This window comes from Aythya marila (assembly GCF_965140915.1).
Source record: "Aythya marila genome assembly, chromosome: 1".
Lineage (NCBI taxonomy): Eukaryota > Metazoa > Chordata > Aves > Anseriformes > Anatidae > Aythya > Aythya marila.
Genome location: NC_139042.1, coordinates 191,847,866 through 191,869,490, shown reverse-complemented (window position 1 = coordinate 191,869,490; position 21,625 = coordinate 191,847,866). Strand labels below are relative to the sequence as shown.

At 40.6% G+C, this 21,625-nt stretch overlaps 1 protein-coding gene across 1 annotated transcript in view; it reads left to right on the top strand.

The window, feature by feature from the left end:
- ABCD2 (ATP binding cassette subfamily D member 2) overlaps positions 1-21,625 on the top strand; it is a 46,327-nt gene that overhangs the window by 6,206 nt on the left and 18,496 nt on the right. Inside the window, exons 4-6 of the mRNA XM_082755334.1 lie at positions 2,735-2,903; positions 6,180-6,274; positions 7,686-7,831. Of these exons, the coding sequence (XP_082611460.1) occupies positions 2,735-2,903; positions 6,180-6,274; positions 7,686-7,831 (410 nt within the window). The remainder of the gene's footprint in view (positions 1-2,734; positions 2,904-6,179; positions 6,275-7,685; positions 7,832-21,625) is intronic.

Here is a 21,625-nt window from a genome sequence, read left to right as displayed (position 1 = left end):
ATGTAAAACTAAACAATAGAAAGTATGTTATTTTTAAGGAAAATTCTACTGCAACTAAATCCATGGAGATCTTTGAAATGATTAAAGTCTGGTCTTTAGATTTAAGTCCACAAAGAGTCAAAAGTGCACAGCTGCCAGTATGATGCAACACATAAATGTAATTTGTTGTACCTGTCTTCAGGTGTCATCAGAGTACAGTTCCTGGAATCTGAGTGATAAGGGTTCAGATTCCTCCTCTGTTCAGAGCACAGACCTGCGTTCAGGTTGTCCTCCTGTAAGAAAAGTGTATGGAATGCAAAAATAATTGAATAATTATTTTAAAAAATGCATATATATGCATTATGCATATGCATACATCCATATATGAAGAAATATTAGAAGTGCAAAAAAATAATTGAATGCTTACTTTCTGAACACCTAAACCATAGAGCCATTTTTAGTATTTTCTGAACCTGTTAAATTTGAAATAATTTTGCAAAGTAGAGAAATTTTAGTCCACCTTAGGACTGCAGGCAGCCCAGAAATACAGGATGTTCATCTGGAGGATCAGAGATGGTTCAGGACCTCACCCCAGTTCTAGTCAAGTTGGACTTTCATCTGTGTTCTCTCTGGGGGATTTCTCTAGGTGCAGACTGTTAAGCAGAGGAAAAGCTGTGTCATTCTCCTCAACATTCCCTTCTACATTTGGTTCTGTGTTTGTTTAGCTGGTTTTTGCTCATCCTTTTGGTGGGAACCCCTTTTCAGGGAGGAGGCACACATTAGCTGGGCAGCTAATCAAAGACTATGGATTCCATTACTTGGAATCCAGCCATAATAGCTGCAGCTTTTTAAATTGGGAGAGGAGAGGTAGTTTGGCGCCTTCAAACACAGTCTCTGACAAAGCCAGAGCCTGTCTTTCTTTTTTTTTTCACAAAGTGTTCTTCTCTAATGGACTATGATTTTGACCTATGCTGCTATAGCTGTGTCCCTTCTTGACCTCTGCTCTTATGAGACTGCCAGATAACCTATTATGCACTGATGTTATTCTACTTTATTTTCAATAATTTAGTCATTTATATAATGTACATGGGGACTTACAAACATTGTGGTTTCATTTTTTGGAAACAAAAAATCCTTGCAAAGTAGTAGCAACAGCTGAGCAAACTCATTTGTTTTACCACGTGGTGAAATTTTAATCCAGGCAGTGTGTGATCAAAGATCACTTCTTAGAACTTCCATCTTAATTTTATATTTATACTTTTCTTCAAGAAATACTGCAGAAATTCAGGCAGTTTCCAAAAAATGACAGTATGCTTCATTCCACTGATAGTGGTAGTGAGGCTCCAGTTCTTACCCACCTGATCCACCACAGCAGCCTTCTTCCAGTCAGTGTTGCTCAGTTTGCAGGTCAATAGTTTTGTTAGTACTTCATGTTTTGACGAAGTGAGGCTGTAGAATCGTGGTTTAGAAACTTACTACAAGTTATATTTCTTGTGGGGTGCCGTTGGTGCACATTTCATTCATCATATGCAGGATTTTTTCCATCAAGCATCACTGCTATTTGCTAGAAGGGTTACCACTGAAATCAGTGCTAGAAGGGCTACAGTGTGGAGAACAGTGTTACAGCTCCTACAGCCTCAGGTGCTGTTAGCCCAGTACTTTTCCCACCTGTAAATGCATTTACCAATAGTGCAAGACAATGTCCAAGTGATGGAGTTGAAACAGTGGCTGATTACTTTCTTAAAACTGAGTTTTTTGAGATGTTGTAGCCAGTTCACCTCCAGTGGCATGATGGCCCTACCCGGTACTCACTTCTGAATCTTGCACCAACAGTGAAATTTGCACAGGATTGTATCTTGCTCTTCCTATTTTGTTCTCTGCATTTAGTATAAAAATCTACCTGTTTAAAATCATCTAATCATACCTACATAATAAGATGCCCAGGTTTAATTCTTTGCTGCCGGCAGATGGAGGCAGTTCTTCAGGCGTTCTTGGTGGTGTCAGTATCTGTGAATAAGAAACCATCAGCACCAGAGACCTGTTCTTTCTGTATTCACCAGGTGGTAACAGAGATAAAAGGATTTTAAAAATGAGGAAGCCCTTTAAGAGACCTCACCATTTTAAAAATTCCCAGTTGTAATCCAGGGTCTCAGATTTAGCTCTGGTGCTCTGGCATGCAGCTGATAGGAGAGTCATTTCTTTTCTGTACTGTATTTTACATTAGCGTGTGCCCCGGTGCTACCTGTTTTACAAAGGAAAAGCACGCCTGTCTCACAAGGGGGTTTAGGGAACACAGGGAAATGAGTAATTATGGGTGTATATTTTTCTCACTGCTGTTGGCCTTTATTTGCCTGGGAAATGCAGATATTTTGTTTTTCTTCTGTATGACAGGCTATTTTCAGCTACCTAACAGCTATTCTCCACAGGCTGAAGTCTGTACTGATCAGTGGAAAAGAGCAGTCCCTGCAACCTCCTCATTTACTGGAGCTATAGGAAATTACACTGGCTGAAATCCGTCCCCCTCAAACTGTGTTTGCTGGCTGGTAGGAGCTGTGGGTGGCGTTTGGGCTAGCACAGAATCTCAACGGAGGCAAATTGATAGGTGACGAAAGATGCATCATTGATCCCTCCAGAATAACATCTGAGAAGCAGTGACTTAGAATAGCTGCAAATGGTTTTCGTGAGTCTTTGGCTAAGCATCTCATTTATTGAATTTGGGATGTGTAACTGAAATGAGGCGTTTACTGTTTTGCAGGTTACCGAGTTAGCAGGATACACTGCCCGTGTCTACAACATGTTTGCTGTTTTCGACGAGGTGAAGAGAGGCATCTACAAAAGAACTGCCGTTATTCAGGAGTCTGAAAACAACAGTAAAAATGAAGATAAAACAGAGTTACACATCAATGGGCCCTTAGAAATCAAGGGTAATTAAGTCACATTTTTATAGATTTCTCGGGGGGGAATTCCTGGCTGGTACAACAGGGCCGTAGTTGAACAGAGGTTTTGTTTCTGCAGCAAACCAGCCTCCAGAGACCATGTTGCCTTCTATTCTATCTTCCTGCTGTTTTGTAACCCTGTGCTTATTTAGTGCTTTTCTAAAACACTTCCACAAAGATTGTTCAAGTATATTCTGTGAAAACTTTCAGTGAAAAAGGTATTTCAACTATACCATTAGTGGTGGTGGTTGTGCTGGTGGTATTAGTATCTTTACAGGAACAGTGCCTGCTTTCCTCTGACATTTTTTTTCCCCAGAAAACCGAGACTGTAACATTAATTTTCATCCCCATACACCACATTGTTTTGTTTGGGGTAGAAGGGATAATAATAATTTGTTGTCAGCTACTATTAGCCTTTGCTCATTTTTTCATCATTTAGTGGGAATTGTCAACTGAAAATGGGCTGGCAACTTTACCATTGCCCCCATCTCCCAAATGATCTGATCAATATGCAGTTCCTCCTCAGTTCTTCCTGTCTCTATCCTGTATCCTTTTAGTGTCACTGTTTTTCTGTCTGCACCCTCCTCAAAGCACTGTCTGTGTACCATCTCTCTCCTTTTTTCTCTGAGGTACATCATACAGGTTTTGCAACGAGCTTTTCCTAATTTTCCCAACAGCCCGCCTTCTGCTTTCCATCTCTTCTTTGGTGTTGGAAAGCCTCCTTCCCACCTTCTGGCCTCTGAAAGCTAAAATATCGGTTGAGTTGAAGGCACCAGAATGCTCTTTATGAAATATTTTTTTTACAATTTCAACAGCATTGCCCTTCAGCACAAATTTCTCAATGGTCCTCTGAGAAGGTTCTTCAAAACAAACAGTCTGATGCAGCATAATAGATAGCTGTGGAAACAGCTGATGTCTTAATCTTGTAAATCTTGGTAATATTTGGCTGGCACTGAAAGAAATGACATCTTATAGAAAAAAGGGTTTTAGCCCATTTGGAACAACAAAGTCATTTTGAGACCATTTTAGATACGTATTTTAAAAACAAAAGCAAATACATTTATGTGTGACAGAATGCTGTTTGTGTTCCCTTTTGGTTTAGTACAGTAATACGCTGCTCCTTTTTTTTCTACAGCCTTTTCCTGAGGTCTGATTCCTCCACAGAGGCACATTTCATCTGGCTTGAATTCCTCCTAAGTCGCAGTGACTAGTGTTTGCTACCGAGTGCTTGCAGGCTCTCAGAGGCAGCTAGCCAATGCAAAACATTAGGACACAAGGACTTAGACGGAATTTAGGCCAGATTAATCTAGGCCACAGGTTCCATATTATTTTTATGACAAGTTCCATTGTGTACTGGTTTTCCTCCTGTCTTTCAGTCTTGATACTTCAGAAATCCCTGCAGAGTGGATTTATGTGAGGATAAAAGTACACGTGCTCACAGCGTGTACCTCTCCAGTGTTAGAAAAGAAAAATTGTAGTATTCAGCTTCTCCAAAGGCTTTTTCAACACGTATTCTTTTTAAATCATCCAATGTAAACTTTTGTACCTAAATAATGCCTGTGCTGTGTGCCTTGCATTCACTATTGTCAATAAGACCAGTGTGAAAATAGGAAAAACATCAGAATATTTTAACAGACCATAATACCACTATATATGTTGCATGTCTAACAACTCAGAATTTTCAAGTTGAAATATCCTGATGTACATCTTGCAGAAGTACTGGCAAATTATATTTCTGATTATATACACCAAGCTTTAAAGGCATGCTAAGCTTGCAGTCAAACACTCTGAAGTTGGGAAATGAGAATTAAGTTTCCTTAATATTCACTTGGCTTACTATTTTGTATCATAGCCTTTTTTAAAAATTTATTTACAATTTCTCTCCTGTACCCAAGTGCTCAAAAATATGCATGACTTACAGAATTTGCTTGAGATTGTCTCCACAGAAAATTATCCTTCATATAGGCAAATAAATGCTTACTCCAGTGGATGTATGCATGTGGAGTGACTGGTACGGCCCTCTTTTACAGAAGTATGTCTTGGCCAAATCTGTCAAAATCTGTCAAAATCTGTGATGTGGTTGATCTCTCAGTTGCATACCAGGTGCCTTTGAGGAGTCTGAAGGCAGTAGAGCCTGCTATGATAAAGCTGCATTTTTTTTTCAATAGCAAAGCACATTTGTTTTCCATAATTTCATGTTGAACACCTCAGAACTGTTATAAATAGAACTTACTTTAGGAAAAAAAGAACATTTGGGCTGATACATGACACACAAATTTTTGCCCATTTCGTTATAGTTTGAGAAAGTTTGATGAACTTGAACAAAGAGCCTCCTAAAGGAAGACTAAGACTTTACATTACCTGAAGGGAAAACTACCAGATCCCTTTATAATAAACTCAACTTTTCTTTAATTCATTTTTTCTTTATTCAGATTAGTCCAAGTTTTAAAATGTGCAGCCTTCTAATACAGAGGGAGATCTTTATTTCTTTGCATCTTACACGTAATTTCTGGTTCTTGTTTTGGAACCCAGCTGTTGGGTTCTGTGAGACAAACCCGTCTGCAGGCAACCAAGAAGGTAGAGTTGATTTCTTTTTTAATTATTCCCAGAAGAATTTGTTTCCAAGTCCATGTGTTATATACATCCAAATGTCTGATGGGTGTTGTATATTTAAATTTGCGACTAACCCAGATAGTAAATATAGCTACCGGAGTGAAATAATATTATAGAGGTTTCCACAAATACTTAGAGACTTTTACACTGTGGCTTCAAAAAGAGATGGAAGCAAGCCATTAAATATTTTATCTATTGCTCTTGTTGCTGGAGGAGGCTGAACTGGGCTTTCAGTTTCAGAGCGGGTAGCTAAAGGAGATTCCATTTTCCAATGAAATCTCCAACAGGAGGTGAACCAGACTGCCTGTGTCTAAGGTTATCCTTGAACTTTTTTACTGATTGATAACGACCACCTATTTAAAACAAAATACAACAAGTACAGGTAGGATATGAATAAATGTCTCTTTATAGTGAATTATATATTTCTAATGCATATTGTGCATTTCTTATATAATGAAATATTGGATCCATGACACACTTCTGGCTAATACTACCGTGTCTTTCTGACCACCTAAGATATATTGCCCGGATTTTTTATTCAAGTTGAAACTCACCAATTTAGACTTCTCAGCTGTGCACAAAGGCTGCAAGATATTGCTTAATGGGAGGTTTCAAAAACATTAAACATTTCTGTTGTGTTTTTTTTTCTAGGAAAAGTTATTGACGTTGAACATGGAATTATTTGTGAAAATGTTCCTATTATTACTCCGAATGGCGATGTGGTGGTTTCCAGACTAAACTTCAAAGTAAGATGATATGCAAGAATCTTCTGATTGTTGCCATCCCATTAACATAAACAGCACAGAATTCATGTACCTTATGTTAAGTACTTGGAGGAGCATATGGATAAAAGGGGAAGTCCAGAAAGGTAGGCATAGTAGCTCGACAGAGGCAGACATGTGTAGTTTATCCTGCTCAAAGAAGGAGAAGAGAGGATTTCTGCTGCTGTTGACAGCTGAAAAAGGAGACCTGGGATTTTCAAGAGCATATATGAGAATCTGCATCCATTTTACTTAATCTTGGTGAAATTGGGATGCTTTACGTACATGGGCTCCTTTTAAGGTCTGAGTTCACAGCAACAGTGAAAAAATGTAGTATGTAGTTAGCTTTAGGTGATGATCACAAAGAGCAGTACTAATAGTTGAATCACAAAGAGCAGTACTAATAGTTGACAGTATAGTTCACAAGCCTTTACTTGGTAAAAGTGGAGTCTTTATTCTGTAAAAAACTTGGATTGTTTTTAAAAAGCTTTTACAGATAACACTCGGTACATGCTTGTGATTTTAATTGTTGACCTTTACTGAATTACTCCCATGCATATCCTGATGTACCAGTGCAGATGTTACTGTTTTTAAAAATGGTTGAAATTACCGGAACGCTAACTTGAATAATTCCAGCAGGTCCTTTAATTTAGCTAAAGCAGAGTGTTCCTTTTGTCACCTCTATGCAGTACAGGCATTAGAAGCTAGAAGGACAGGGGCCTACTTATAGCAGGGCTTCCTATGGCTTCAGTGTAGGAATTTCAGAATTGTAAAATTACAACTCTACAGTCAAGGAAACAGTTTTATTTATTTATTTGTTCAGCAGTCAGTATTTATTTATTTATTTAGCAGACAAAGCCAACAAAAAATGTAATGTTACAGTCAGTATATTTATATAAAACATTGACGTGATTATGCATAAATATATACTCCTATGTACACATGTTAATATGTAAATGAATAAAACCAAGTGTATTGCACCCAAAATAACACTGTTAATTAAGTAGGAAAGGACAACATGAAGTAATTTTTCCAAATCATTTGATCTTTGCGTAGCTTAAATTAGTATTAGTGATGGGCATAGTACTGCTCTGTATGCCATCAGTAACTTTGGACCTGATCCACATTAGAATAATTGATTTTGACTGTGATGTATTGATCTTTTGATATAATTAGCATACCATATAGAAACACTCGGACATTATAGAAGTTATTTTCATTATTATAGCTAATTCTACTGTTTCCAGAATGTTTGCATAAAAAAATGTACAGGTGATTAATGAAAAGGGTTGATAATTTGATATAAATGCTTGCATACCTCCCTCTAGGGTTCTTAGAGCACCTTGTGTCATAGCTACTGCACAGTGACATCTTTTCATTTTCATTATTATTGTAGGTCGAGGAGGGCATGAATCTTCTAATCACTGGTCCTAATGGCTGTGGAAAGAGTTCGCTTTTCAGAATTCTAAGCGGTTTGTGGCCTGTGTATGAAGGAGTTCTCTACAAACCCCCTCCGCAGCACATGTTTTATATACCACAAAGGTATGTGTTTTGCCCAGGGTGATACCTTTTTCTTTTTTTTTTTTTTTCTGGTTATATGAATTTTGACCTTGCTTCTCATATTTCCCATCTGTGATATCTAGAGTCCGGTTATAAGGTGGTGAGCACCACCTCAGCTGTACCGAGAGAGCTAAAAGAAGAGAGTACTTTTTGTTGGTAATGCAAACCTTTAGTTGCTGAGAAGGGATAGCTCACACACTGTTGTGATGGACACTATGCTTCCCTGATGGCTAAAGAGTCCTTTATGATTGGGATCAAGGGAACTGACTAGAATCAAGGGATCAAGGGAACTGACTAGAATCTGAAACTCACTTAAAATAGACTTAATTAATCTTAATTCTGATTTCATTTTAAAATCAAAGATTAAAATAACTGAGAATGTTTTGGTTCCTAAATTTTGAATTGTTCATAATAATGGTAAAAACTTCAGCTTTTCAGCTTTTACACTGCAAGACAAGAATCCAATCCGATATTAACGGCAAATTGCCTTTTTCATAATGTAGGTTCATTTCACTAAAGGGAAACGGCTTTTTTATGCTTCGTTTGTGCTCTGACGTGCTATTGGACATAATTTAATGCAGTTGATCTTGAATATCTCCTCAGAGACTTCTAACTAGGTTGTTTTGTGAAAGCAAAATCAAACACTGAGAATCTTTGATTGCTTTCTGTAGTTCATTTCTTCCCATGGGCAAAAGAAGTATTCATGGCACAGTTTGTAGTCTTGTTTAAAAAGTACAAGTTATTAAGCTGAATGGAAAACATTAACTGATGAATAGATTTTCCTTGCTGCAGTTGAAGGTAATGCAGACAATTTATCTATAACTTTTTCAAATTTATGTATAATTTACTGCCAGCTACTGTCATCGGAGTTCTACCCAGAGAAAATTTTGAAATCATGGTACATCACATATAATGTTCTAGACTCTCCTACAAAGCACTATGTTATTTGAATGCTACTGCCTAGAAAATAAATTTAATTTTCAAGTTAGACAACAAAAGTAAATTGTACATATATTTTTACCTATCTACACGCAGTCTTCCTAACAGAAAATCAAGAGGACTTGATTATGAAATAGAGACATGGAGTTGGAAGGTGAAGTATGTGAGGTTTCTTCTTTAGTACCATTACTTTATGGCTCTCATGTTAGCTCTAAAGCCATAGATTTCTACACCTGTGTCTTCATGAAGTACAGCCTTTCATTAACACCTTTGCAAGAACCACAGCGTTATGAGTTTATGGCAAGTTGTTAAGTGTTTTGCAGTTTAATTCTTATTTTTTGTCCCAGGTTTATACCTGCACAAATGTCTCCTCTTTGAGGTACAGTGGCATACGTAAATCATGGTTAACAAGAAGTAAAACGTGTGTAGAAAGATGCTGCATGGCATATTTCATCATATGTTTGTCTGAGAAAGTTACTTGCATGTTTTAAGTTGATAATTACTGGGTATCTGCCATTCTGAGCTTGCAGTTATAAGGGAGATATAAATAAGATGGTACATAAAACTAACAGGTTAATTAAGTAAATTAGTGTCTATAAGGTGCTTACAAAATAGGACTGATTATTTTTATTCTCTTCAATTAATTGTTATAAGGCATTTGGGACATAATCTTTTTTTATTCTGTTACCTTCAAAATGACTAGTGTGAAGCAGCTCTGAGTAATAATTAGCTGTAATTTTCAGAGGATAGAATGTTTGTGGAAAACTATTTTTCCTTAGTATTTTGGAAAGAGTTATAATCCCAATTTTTTATTCCTGACTGACGGATGCATGCAGAAATCAAATTCCATATTATTGAAGTGTCTGTTAATGTTGGATGATCAGTTTGAAATGTACAGGGCTCTTATTCACTGATTATTCAAGTCTTCTACATGTATAACACATTTTTTATTAAGATCTGGTAATTCCAGCTGGATTTGTGAATGCTCAGCTTTTCTAGAAGTCTGGTGCTATGTTCATCAAATGTGCAGAAAACAAAGATTGCAGATAGTGACCAGCTGTGGACTTTTTGGTTTAAGTGACCTGGCCAGCTTTTACTCTGTAGAGAAATCAGAACTAAAGAGATGTGAAGGACAACATTCACTAGCATCACCCTTGTGGGACAGACTGAACACTGAGTCATCAGTTTCCGAGACGCTTGAGGGCTTCATTCAGATAGCTGGAGCAAAATGCTTTATTAATTTTTTCAGAACAGTATTTCAGAATTCCTGTTGTGTGAGACATTTCTAAAGTCATTATTTTTCATAGGTGGAACAAAAACTATTCTGAGTGTTTTCCTGTTGCAGAAAATTTTGAATTTCAACCACTTTTGTTCTTTGTGTGATCCTATCTCTGTCCCAGAGCAACATCTGAGGCCTTCAGCCCTCCCCACTGATGTCCCCTTTACTCTCAGAGAATCAGTAGACTCATGGTGTTCGGGCAGATTTGCCATTGTGCTGGTTGAGGGGATTGAATCCCACCTGCTGGGGTTTGGTTTCCATAAACATGGTTCATTCTTAGCTGTTCTCTCTGACTTTGGGGTGCTGGAGGAGTTTGCTCCAGCACACCTGTTCATTTCAGATCTCTTGGTCAGAAACCAAGATTCAGCCAGCATCTCTGCAGCCTTGTGTGACTGAAGCCGTGTGGAGACTGGCATATCACACTAGCAGGGGACCCTGAAGGTGTCAATCCCATGAAGTCCATCCTAATACCATCCCCCAGGAGAAAGGGTGCATCCGAGTGACATTGTCATGCCTTGGCTCTGCATGAGCTCTGCACTCCTGGAAGATTTTTTAGGGGTGTTCCCTTCTCAGAGGGCAACAATTAGTGACAGAGAGGGCTCTTTTGACAAGAGTGCCCCACGTTGTGGCTGAATATTTTGAAGTCTGCTTTGGTGGGGGGCTCAGCTGTCTCGGTGTGGGTTCTGTGGGCTCAGAAGCATGGCCCGTCGCTTTTAAGCACCTCGTATTTCGAAAGGGACTGTGAGACTTGGTCTTGGAGGGATTTGTGGGTCAGTGTGACTGAGTGCAACGAAGGGGTTGGCAGAGGACAGCCATCAGATGACTGTGAGGATTCTGAGCTGCTGCTTTTTGCTCAACGTATTTGCTTGCTGGGCTTTGAGAGCCTTTGCCGAATATCTGATGAAAGGTTTGAGCAGCTGAGGAAGAAGGGCAGGGTCTGGATCCACCCTCTTTCCAAACAGGTGGAGTTTGTTGAAACGTCTGGGAATTACGGTCCCAGACTGTGCTCAAGGTTGGGGGAGGGAAGGAGTAGCACTCTTCAAGGTGGTGCACAAGTCTGAAACAGCTGCTGGAGACCACTGCACAGAGCAGAGACACCAATGAGAGACTTGAAGGAGATCCAGTTTTAAACTGAGGTTTATACATTTCAGGAGATTGCCTTATGTGGTCCTGGCAATTTTTGTTGCCTTTATTCCACTTCAGAGTGGTTTTTTAACAGCTCATTTATTTGTGGCCTATATAAATTACACATTTAGTTGTTGTTTTTTTTGTCTGTCCCTGGCTCCAAATTACATATAGAATTTCTGCAGTGGTTACTAAATCATTGTGAAGTCCTGAAATTAAAGCAGCTTATGATGGAAGTTCACACTGGTGCAACCATTTTGCTTATTAATCCTGTACAAATTGCTGCTTGGTCAAAACTTTCTGTTTGTTTGTTTAGAAATAACTTTAAAATTGCAGACTGGAAAAGATGGTGCCCTGCCTCCATTTCATCATCTACATCTTGCAGTGTTACTTTAGAGAAAATTTGGGCTCCAGATTAAGAGGATTTGGGAGGTGGTGAGACGGTATCACCTGGTGAGGTATCATCTACCTCACACTTTCATTTGATAGGTAAACGAAACTGGGACATAGCAAAAGGCTTTCAGGTTGATGGATGTCTATTAGAGCAGTGAATTAGGACAACATGTGTAATTGTGTACGTGTCTCTGTTGCAAGGACATGGGAGATGGCTCTCTGTGAATCAATATCGTTACAGCTGAGCCTGGTGAGAGCTGCTTCATCTCTGCCTGTGGCTGAATGTAATTCTGCATCAGCCTTCTTGGCCTCTTCAAGTTGTATGCACTAACCTCATCTGCACACGGGGACTGGTGGAAAATACAGTGACTGCTAAGTCACAAAATACTCCGCAGTAAATAGGAGCTCACTGAAAAGATTATTGTTTCATCTCTGCTTGAAACATCACAGTGTTTGTAGCATTGCAAAAATGCATGGGAAACCATGTCTTTGCTGAGTTCAAAGGCTACACACAGAGGTATGAGTTATTAAAGAGTGAATTATCTCATTGCATGCTCCAAAGTTTATCACCAGTGCCAACACTTTGTAGTTAGCTTTACCTAGCATTATGTAGGCTTTAAAACAGAGCCTTAAGAGTCCCTATTTTATATCTTTCAAGGGCTTAGCATTGTTACCCTGCTTCTTTTGATTTTACCTCTCTGAAGTCATATTAGATATTTTTTTCTCCCCTTACACAGGGACAAGGCCTGTAGAATTTGGCCTTAATCAGTCGCAGTTCTGATGGATATTGATAAGACAAACTGCCCTTTTGGGGAGCAGGAAGAGAAAAGCCCAGGGATTTTTGTGAGAATGTCTACCACTGCCTGTGACGTGCCTGTAAAAGAGGTGGGCAAAAGGGAGGGAGACTTTCTGTCTTCCCTTTAAGCAGTCCAGCATCATATTGGTGACAAACACAGCCCGTTCTGAGGAATGGATTAATGTTATGGTATGATGAGAATGATTTGTCACAGAGTCATAGTCACAGAATGGCTGAGGTTGGACGGGACCCCTGGAGGCCCTCTGGCCCAACCCTTCTCCTCAGGCAGGGACACCCGGAGCACTTTGCACAGGATCACATCCCGGTGGGCTTTGAATATCTCCAGAGGAGGAGGTTCTGTAGACTCTCTGGGCAGCCTGTGCTCAAGTCACCCCACGGTAAAGAAGCTTTTCCTCATATTCAGCTGGAACTTCTTGTGTTTCAGTTTGTGCCCATTGTCTCCTGTACTATCAGGTGGCACCAGTGAAGAGACTCTAGCCCCATCCTCTTGAGACCCTCCCTTAAGATAAGATCCCCTCTCGTTTCTTTTGTCTCCAGGCCTAGCTTTCTCAGCCTTTCCTCACAGGAGAGATGCTTCAGTCCCCTGATCATCACAGCTTAACAATTTATCACATCTCATTAGAGCCTCAGTGACTAGCAGAGCATATACTCTTTTACCTCTTCTTATACTTTGCTGTTCCTCCTTTGCAAAGTAAAATTCATTTGAGATAATCACCTTTTTGCGTTACTCTGTTAATTAACTGGTCAAGAAGGTGGTAGGACAGAAAAGAGGAATGCTTGGGGGTGCTCTGCTTGGTAAGGAATCACGATTCAAATCAGAATTCAGAAGCATTATTTTAAATAACATATTTTCATAACACATCAGCAGCATATGTGAAGGTGGTCTGATTTCCCCAAGCTGTGCCCTGTTCCTACTCTATTTACCTTAAACATGGGACGACAGGAATTAGTGAGCTTTAGCATACAGTTCCTCCTAACACACTTGTGCTCTTCTTGCCCTCTAACTGAAAGTCTCAGCTTCCTCAGTTGTAAGGAAACACAGATTCTGCGTGTGTTGGTTCTCATTTTGGTAGTTCTCCTTTCGGTATAAATGCCAGCAAAATTTTACACCTACATACTTGCAGGTTACCTTGACAACGCCACAGGAATATTCAGTGTCTCTCCACTGTGAAGCTGCAGTGAAGCTGTAATCACCGTTGGGATATTGATATAAATTATTCATTGTTTTCTGCTGTATGTGCCTGATTTGCATGGAGGAATATATCATGCGGTCCCTGTTGGTTCCCTAACCTTTTACCCTGACTCCCCAGACTTCTCAGCACACGCCTAAACACATCCATCAGTATTTTTCTCTGTTTTCCTTGAGGATTGATTCACTGATTTGTATTCGTAGAGCAAAGTAGCAAAATTCATAGAGCACTCCATTCTCCATGCCCATTTTCACTGGTTTCTCCCTCAATCTTGTTTCTACTGTAATTTGGGTATTTTTTGAGGGTTGTGTTTCTCCAGCAGCAGGTGTAGTTTCTCTCTAATTCCATGTTGTGTTCTGATAGAAGACACAGCCCTGGTCAGCTCAGCAGTCAGGACGGTGACATTGTAGCACGAAAGAACATGGTTCATGGCACCAAAGGACATGGTTTAGTCATGGGACATGGTAGGTCAGGTTGATGGTTGGACTTGGTGATCCTGAAGGTCTTTCCCAACCTCTATGATCTACTCTCTGCTTCTAGGTCTGTATTCTCTCCTTCTGTTGCTCATTCTAGTAGAGCTCTAATATTGTTTTCCTTCAATACCTGGCTTGTCAGATACTAAAACAGAGGCAAGCAAAGAGGTACCAGTATCAAATGTTGTTTGTTCTACATCATTAAAGTTTCTGTATCTTGCTGTCTCCCTATTAATGCTAGGGCAGTATGGAACATAGCGGACTAAATGTTTCTGTGCCCCTCCTAAGCTGCTTGTTTTTGCATATGTCTGCTCTATTTCTGATGTTTTATCATGAGATCCTCTGCAAGTCTTTTCCTGTCTGGTGTTTTTCCTTCTCTATTCTAAAAATATCCTCAACTACTAAACAAAACTGCATCAGCTACTAAGATACATTCTCTCTCCTCAGCTCTACTGAGGAATCCAAATGTCTGAGGTGATTTGCCTCAAGTAGTCCAAGCATATTCATCATATGGGCGAGACCAAACAAGAGTATTTCAGTTCTGAGTGATATAAATAAAAACAAGTGATAAATTAAGAGTAATTTGTACATTAAAAGCACGTGAAACCTTGCAAATTACAATGTAATTGTAGAGTTATCTTAAGCGTGGAGGTAGGTAGTAGGGTAGTTAGTAGCAGCCACTGCAATTCGAAGTTGTTTGTTTTCTAGACAATTGTTGACTACCTAAACAATGTCATCTTGCAGAATTGCTGTGCTCACTTCCAGGTACCCTATATAACACGAACGTATGTGCATATGGAGTGTATGTATGTAGTTCTTCTGCATCAGACTACTTTCTCGTTAGTGTGTGGGCTGTTGATAAGACAAGTCCAAGTGAAAGGCTGTGCTAATATGCCTGTGCAAGTCCTGTAGCCTCGACTCATTTAGATAAGCTCAGATGTCTCAATGCTAAGTTATATTTTACACATCCTGATGTCTCTTGTCAGCTCCCACAGCTGTGTCTTTATGATCCCTTTAGTGGAGGTCAGCCAGAGTTACTCTGTACTCTGCACATGCCAACTCCACACTGGCAATTTTCATTGCCCATCGGCATTTTGTTGATGTTGTACCACCACGTTGACTCGCTGCTTCAGTACTTTGCCATCATTTCGAGTCATGCTGTACAGATATCTGCTCCTTTGCATGCTTCATCTCTGTGATACTTATTGTTATCAAGTTCATGGCACTGCTTTTAAATATGCATATTTCCAAAGTTCACCACTTACCTGACAGATGAGAAAAATGCCTGTGATAGATGGTGTTAACGTAAAACATATGATAATGTACTTCAGTTATGCAGGATAATTTTGATACAGGTTTATTCTGAAGTTTTAGCTACTACTTTGTTTTTTTCTTTTTTTTTTTTTTTTTTTTTTTTTTTAAGATGAAGCAAGTGAAGGCGGGTTAACACACTATTCTGCTCATCATTAAAATGAGTGGCCTGGCATCTGTGAGGACCCTTTGACTATCCCCTCAGCCAGGGCACAGCTTCTCCTACTTCATCTTGCCGTGACTCAGGTAGAAATGCTTGTGCTTCTCCACATTGGTTGGAGGGAGTCCTTTCTTGCCTCATGTAGAACAGAGAAGTTCTTGCCTTGCTGCCTGGAGGTTAGCTGAAGCTTTGCCTGGCAGGATCCTTAGGAGACCTCTCTGTTTCCACTGAAGGCTCACTCACAGCTGTAGAGTTTGAAGGTTTTTATCTTGCTCTATTCTGACTGATTGCAGGGATATCAGTACAGTACCTTTTCATATCACATTGTGAACAAGATTCACCTGTGCTAATAGTCAGAGGTGGAAAATGGCTTTATGGATTAACTGCTACTCCCTCTCAAGACACGCAAGGTGCCTTCCTTACTGGCCAGACACAGAGTTAGCTAATTAAAGCACAGCTTACAAGCCTTTTCTTTTATTAGGCAAGGAGTTGCAGAAATCCCAGACTGAAGGCTTTAGTCAGCTTGTTGCATTGGGGTTTAGAGTTTAGATTTAAAATGTATTTGCATGAATCCAACATCTGTCTTAAAGGCCACAGCTAAACTGATGTTTGTGAAGGGCTTAAACGCTCTGGGGTTTTGGTGCCTCAATCCCTTCAGATGGGGGCGTTGTCTGGGGCAAGCTGTGCTTCTGGGAGGTTCCAAAAGGACTAAACGTGGGTGAGGAACCAAGATGTGTTGACCTGTACTCAACTTCTGGTCCGTATGGAGACCAGCCCATTTCCTAGCGGGCAGTTGTCTGCAGCGCAGAAGCAAGCACCACACTTGGTACAAATGAAGGTGGGTTTGAATCAACAGGGAAGTCCAGGCTTGTGTTATTTACAGAAATTTCAGTATCACCTCTTACTACTGGTGGTCTTTTCTGTCGAAGCAGGTTCTGTTACTGCCACCTTTTGTATAGCTGGATGCAGAGGCTTCCTTCTCCAGACTCATGGAGATGGCTCACTCAGCGCACAATGTGATCGCTTGAATCAGAGTGCAAGCCAAGTTCCTTTTATTTGTGATCCATGAAAGAAATCAAACATTCAGAGGATTAAGATCCATTCAGTAACTCACCGCGTTTCTCCTCAGTGACAGATACACAAAGGTTTAATGTAAAGTGCTGTCAGCTGCAAGGCTGATTAAATACCATGACGTGTATGCAACCTGAAGGTGAAATCCATTCTTGTAGTCAAAGCAACGTCCCTCCTATTCTGAGTCTTGCTTCAGTATTAAGCACATAAATCTTTTTTTGGCTCCTGCACAAGAGTGAGTGTCACTAATCTGCAGAACTTCCTCCATTTACATTCTTTTGAAGTGTCTTCCTCAACATTACAGAGCTAAATATTTGTCTGTGAGTACACCTATTTGCAGGAATATTTCCACAAGGATCTTTGGCAATCATCTGCTCTGTTTCTCAGAGCATATTTTGGACACCTTGTTCTTGCCAGCATGAGCTTGCAATACCTCCAGCCTCCACCTCCTTCTTTTGATAGGATTTGGAGTATCAGAAGTTGACATCCAGCACCAGTAATTACATGTTGCTTGTAACACTTACGAGGCATCTGTCAATGTGCTGGACTGTTTATGGAACTTCATTTAAAAACTGGGAAAATTAGGCTTTGATTTTTTTTGTAGTACATTGTCGGGTTAAGCTTGACAAACATTTTATAAATACGAAGTCATGAAACAGATTATAGCAGCTAAGTACATGGCTGATTCTTACAGATTCTATCCAGCAGAACAACCTGTGCTAGGTTCGTTTTGCTAAGATAAAAAGTTCACTTTCTTCTAAAACGTAGTTTTAACAGCAGTGCTGTAGGAAAATGTCACTTACAGGTTACCTAAGCTCATTGTGTAACTTAAGAGTGGTAGGGATGAGCTTGTATGTTAGGAAGCAATCTGGTGGTTGCATTTAAGCTGACTAGGTCCTGCAGAGGAGTGCCATTACTGTGTCCAGCTTGGCCAGTGCCCTCCAGCTTCGTGCCCTACATTGCAGCTGTTCAGTAAGTGATCTCTGATAGATGAACGGAATGAAAAATAGTATTTCAATAATATTTTACCTAGGAATATCACAAAGTATGCTTCAAATGCCTGATACTGTCAAATTATGGGAGACAGCTTGGCAGCATACAACTGGGAAGCACAGGGGCAAAACGATCTACCCAACCTTGCTTAATATAAAAAGCTTGATATGAAAAGATGCTGACCTTTGGGGTGGGGGACAGCTGAAAGCCCTACTAACAACTGTATCCTCTCCACTAGGAAGAAGGCCTTTCCTCGCCTTGTTACTTTAGCACTCATCACAGAGTCCTGTGCTTTTAAGTATCCACATAGTAGACCTAGCCAGCACCTCTCTCTTGAGGAGAAGGTGGCAGTCCTTCCCATGCACTCTAGGATCCGTCTTTTGCCTGGGTTTCAGGACTGTGTCCCAGTTTCAGTGTGAACTGCACCTTCAGCCCTCTCCTGGCCTCTGTGATCTGCTCATTCAGACACCTTCCTTAGGGTCTGGTCCTGTGTTTGCCTGCCTGCAGGCTGAGGATGTCACCTTCTTTCCCTCCTCAGTTCACCATGGTTTCCGAGGCAAATGTAGGTTTTATTCAGCATGGTGAGCCTGTTCTCCATTCTCCTGCAAACAATGCAGACTTCACTAGGAACTACCCACTTCCCAGAGGGAAAAGCATCAGCTGCTTTTGTACACAAATGTTCAACCCTCCCTACCCCAACAAGTTAAAACAAAGAGCGAGTAAATCATACACTGAAGGTAGAATTTGTCTAAGTTCATGTAGGCAAAAGGTTAGACCTCCTTGGGTGAGCTTTATAATGACTGCCTCCAAGGGATGATTCAGTATTGCAGTGTGCCACTGAATGTGTTGGTTGTTGATCCCAGTATGAAAGGCATTCAAACTCTGTTAGGCATTAATTAAAATTCCTCTTATTGGAGATGGGAATGAGTAAGTTGATAGCATAGGTAACCAAAGAAACACAGAATGGTTGAGGTTGGAATGGACCTCCTGAGGTCATCTCATCCACACCCCTGCTCAGGCAGGGCCATCAGGTCACCCAGAACCACATCCAGCTGGATATCTCCAATATCTCCAGGGAGGAGACTCCACCACCTCTGTGGGCAGCCTGTGTCAGTGCCTGGTCACCCGCACAGCACAGAAGTGCTCCTGGTGTTCAGGCAGCACCTCCTGTGTTCAGTGTGTGCCCGTGGCCTCTTGTCCTGTCACTGGGCACCACTGAAAAGAGCCTGGCTTTGTCTTTACACGTTCCCTTTAGGTATATATAAGTGTTGATAACACGTGCAAGCCTTCTCCTCTCTAGGCTGGCCAGTCCCAGCTCTCTCAGCTTCTCTCACATGTGAGAAGCTCCAGTTTCCTCCTCATCTTGGTGACCACCATGTCCTTCTGGGTGCTTGGAGCCCAGAGTTCTGCAGCATCAGGTGGATGTCTAGTCACATACTGCCCTGATCCCATCCCTGCTAAGGTTCGTTGGCATTACAGTCTCTGGAGTTCTGATAGGACTTTCTTAAAAGTAAGCAATTCCATTTATCATTTCTCCTGTCAAGCAAAGGGATGTTGGCATGATAACACGCTGCTTCGCTTCAAGATAAAGACAAGGACGCGCAGGTGGCGTAACTGCCAGTGCCAAGCAGGAGCTGCCTCCAGCTGTTTTATGATTAGTCAGCAAAGTTTGTGCTGGGGCCAAGTGATAAGTGCCGTGCAGCACAGGCCTGAAGGCCAAGTTATATCTGCAGCACAGCCCGAGACAGTGCCCACCCAGGTCAGCTGTGACAAAATGCTCATAAAATGGCTATAATGCGTTTTGAACTTTCTGTATGTCCACATACATGGTGTGTCTCTGTGTTAACGTGCTGTCACATTCTGCCTTGTGTAAAGCAAAGTGTTGCACAGAGGATTGGAGAGCAAAGTCACGGGCAGCTAAGGATTGCAGAAACCCAGAGCAAAAGCAGCCTCTCCTATTGCTGCTTCACTGCCTACACTTGATCTCTCTGAAGTAAGGTGTCACTGGTGAGCTGCAAAGCCATGAAAAGGCTGGGATCTTTGTAAAAGAGGGAAACTGCCTCGCTCACTGTGTAACACTGCTGTGATAAAGGTCAGAAGCATCCCTTCGGTGGGGTATGCCTGGTGGGACTGGCAGGCCAGACTCTTGTTTTAAGTTACTCTTTAAGTAACTTAAGACTCTTTAAGTTACTTAAGAGTAACTTAAAGTTCTTTCTTCAGTTTGTTGACCTTCCTGATCATGCACCCAGTTGATCCTTTTATCATCAGGACTGCCTGTATGAAAAGCCTAGGCCTACTAAAATGGAGTGTTTAAGGGGATTTTTTTCCTTCCTTTCTCAAGCTGGTTGATTTGATTCATTGCAGGAGGTATAATTATCTCAGGCTGCATATCTGCTTGTATTTTGTACAAATTGCCGGGGCTTTGTTTTTAATTATACACGTGTTCCTGTGTGCTTTCTGTTCTCACTATCAGAAGAAACAAATGAACTGAACACGAAGATAAATTCATGAATTGTTCACCATAAACTTTTATGTCACCTGATCAGTTCTAGTTATATTGTAAGTGATCTAAGGTGACTAAGTAAATCATCAGATGGGATGATACCTGAGCATGAATAATGCTTTAAGTTAGAGGCTTCCTTTATCTTTCTCTTTATTATTTTCTCCCAGATTATTTTCTTGAAGATGTATACAAGGCTCCTTTGCAGAGGAAGCCACAAAGTGACTAGTGTGATTTTTTTTTTTTTTTTGTCCTAATTTTGTTGAAAAACTAAGACTTTAATTCTGAGCACTTCATTTTCCATAAACTATGTTAATGGCTATAGGCTGGTTACACTCTGCTCTGGTAACTGATCTATTTGAAATATTTAGAGGATGTTCACGTTAGTTCTGTGCGAGTGGAGAGGAAAGTTCAGTGCAGAGTATATTGCAGAGAGATCAATTATTTATGTCTTTGGAAGCATTGCTGAAACTTTAGCTGGCCCTAAAATCCCTTAAACTAGACACAGTGCAATAAACTGAGCCTGTTCCTTTTTGTTCCTATTTGATAAATATTATTTATTCTCTCTATTTTAACTCTTTAGTGATACCACCCTCTGTGTGAAAGTGATGGATACACCCCAACTGTAAAGCATTCATTTCTCAAAGTGGTGATACTGTCTTTGCCTCTTTGCTGCTTGTTTCATTAACGCCATCAAAGAACCTGGATCACTTTACTTAGTGGAACTTGGAATTTCTTGAGCATCACCACTGATCAAGCTTTGCTGCTGTTGAAAATGTGGAGTTTTTCCTGTTAACTTAAACCAGGAGCATGGCAAGAGCTGGAGTTCTGCTGAGGTGACTCCTGCTGAGGCATTACAGCACCTAAAAATTAGGATCTTGGCACCAGAAAGGTGAAGGGAAGTTTTAAATACAGGTGGATTCCCTAGGCAGTCACAGATTTCGGGCTTCAGGAGGATTATCCAGGAAACCTATGTGGTAGGTACAGAGAGCCACCTAGAGTTAAGCCATAGGAATCTCTGAAGATGAATGTATGAACTCCTGCCTCTTAGGGACATTTAGGTGCCGAGCTGAGAGCTAAACATTAAACCCCTTCATCTATAATGAGCCCTCTCCTGAGAGCAGGCACCTAAATAAGGTTAGAACCCTCTTTAATTTGGTTTTACAACACTACTGAAGGAGTGGGACATTTACTGCATTTCATATTAAAGAGCACTGAACAGAAAAGGAACAACGTAGATGATGTTTCTCATGGGGGTTGGTGCTAAAGTCTCCCTCTTTCCAGTCGTGGCCTCTGACCACTGTAGTATATAATTAGGCCCTTTCCAATAATTTTTCTCTTTGGGCACATGATTGCTGCCTCTTAGAAGCAATTTCCTTGCTTCATTGGGAAGATGAGAAGGTGCCCTGTCTTTGACTCCTCTTTAGCCTGGATGGTAGCCTAGAAAAATGGGAAAATGATTCCCTGCAAACTGAGAACTTAGTCTGAACCTAGTTCTTGGAAGAGGTTTGCTAACTGTTAGCTT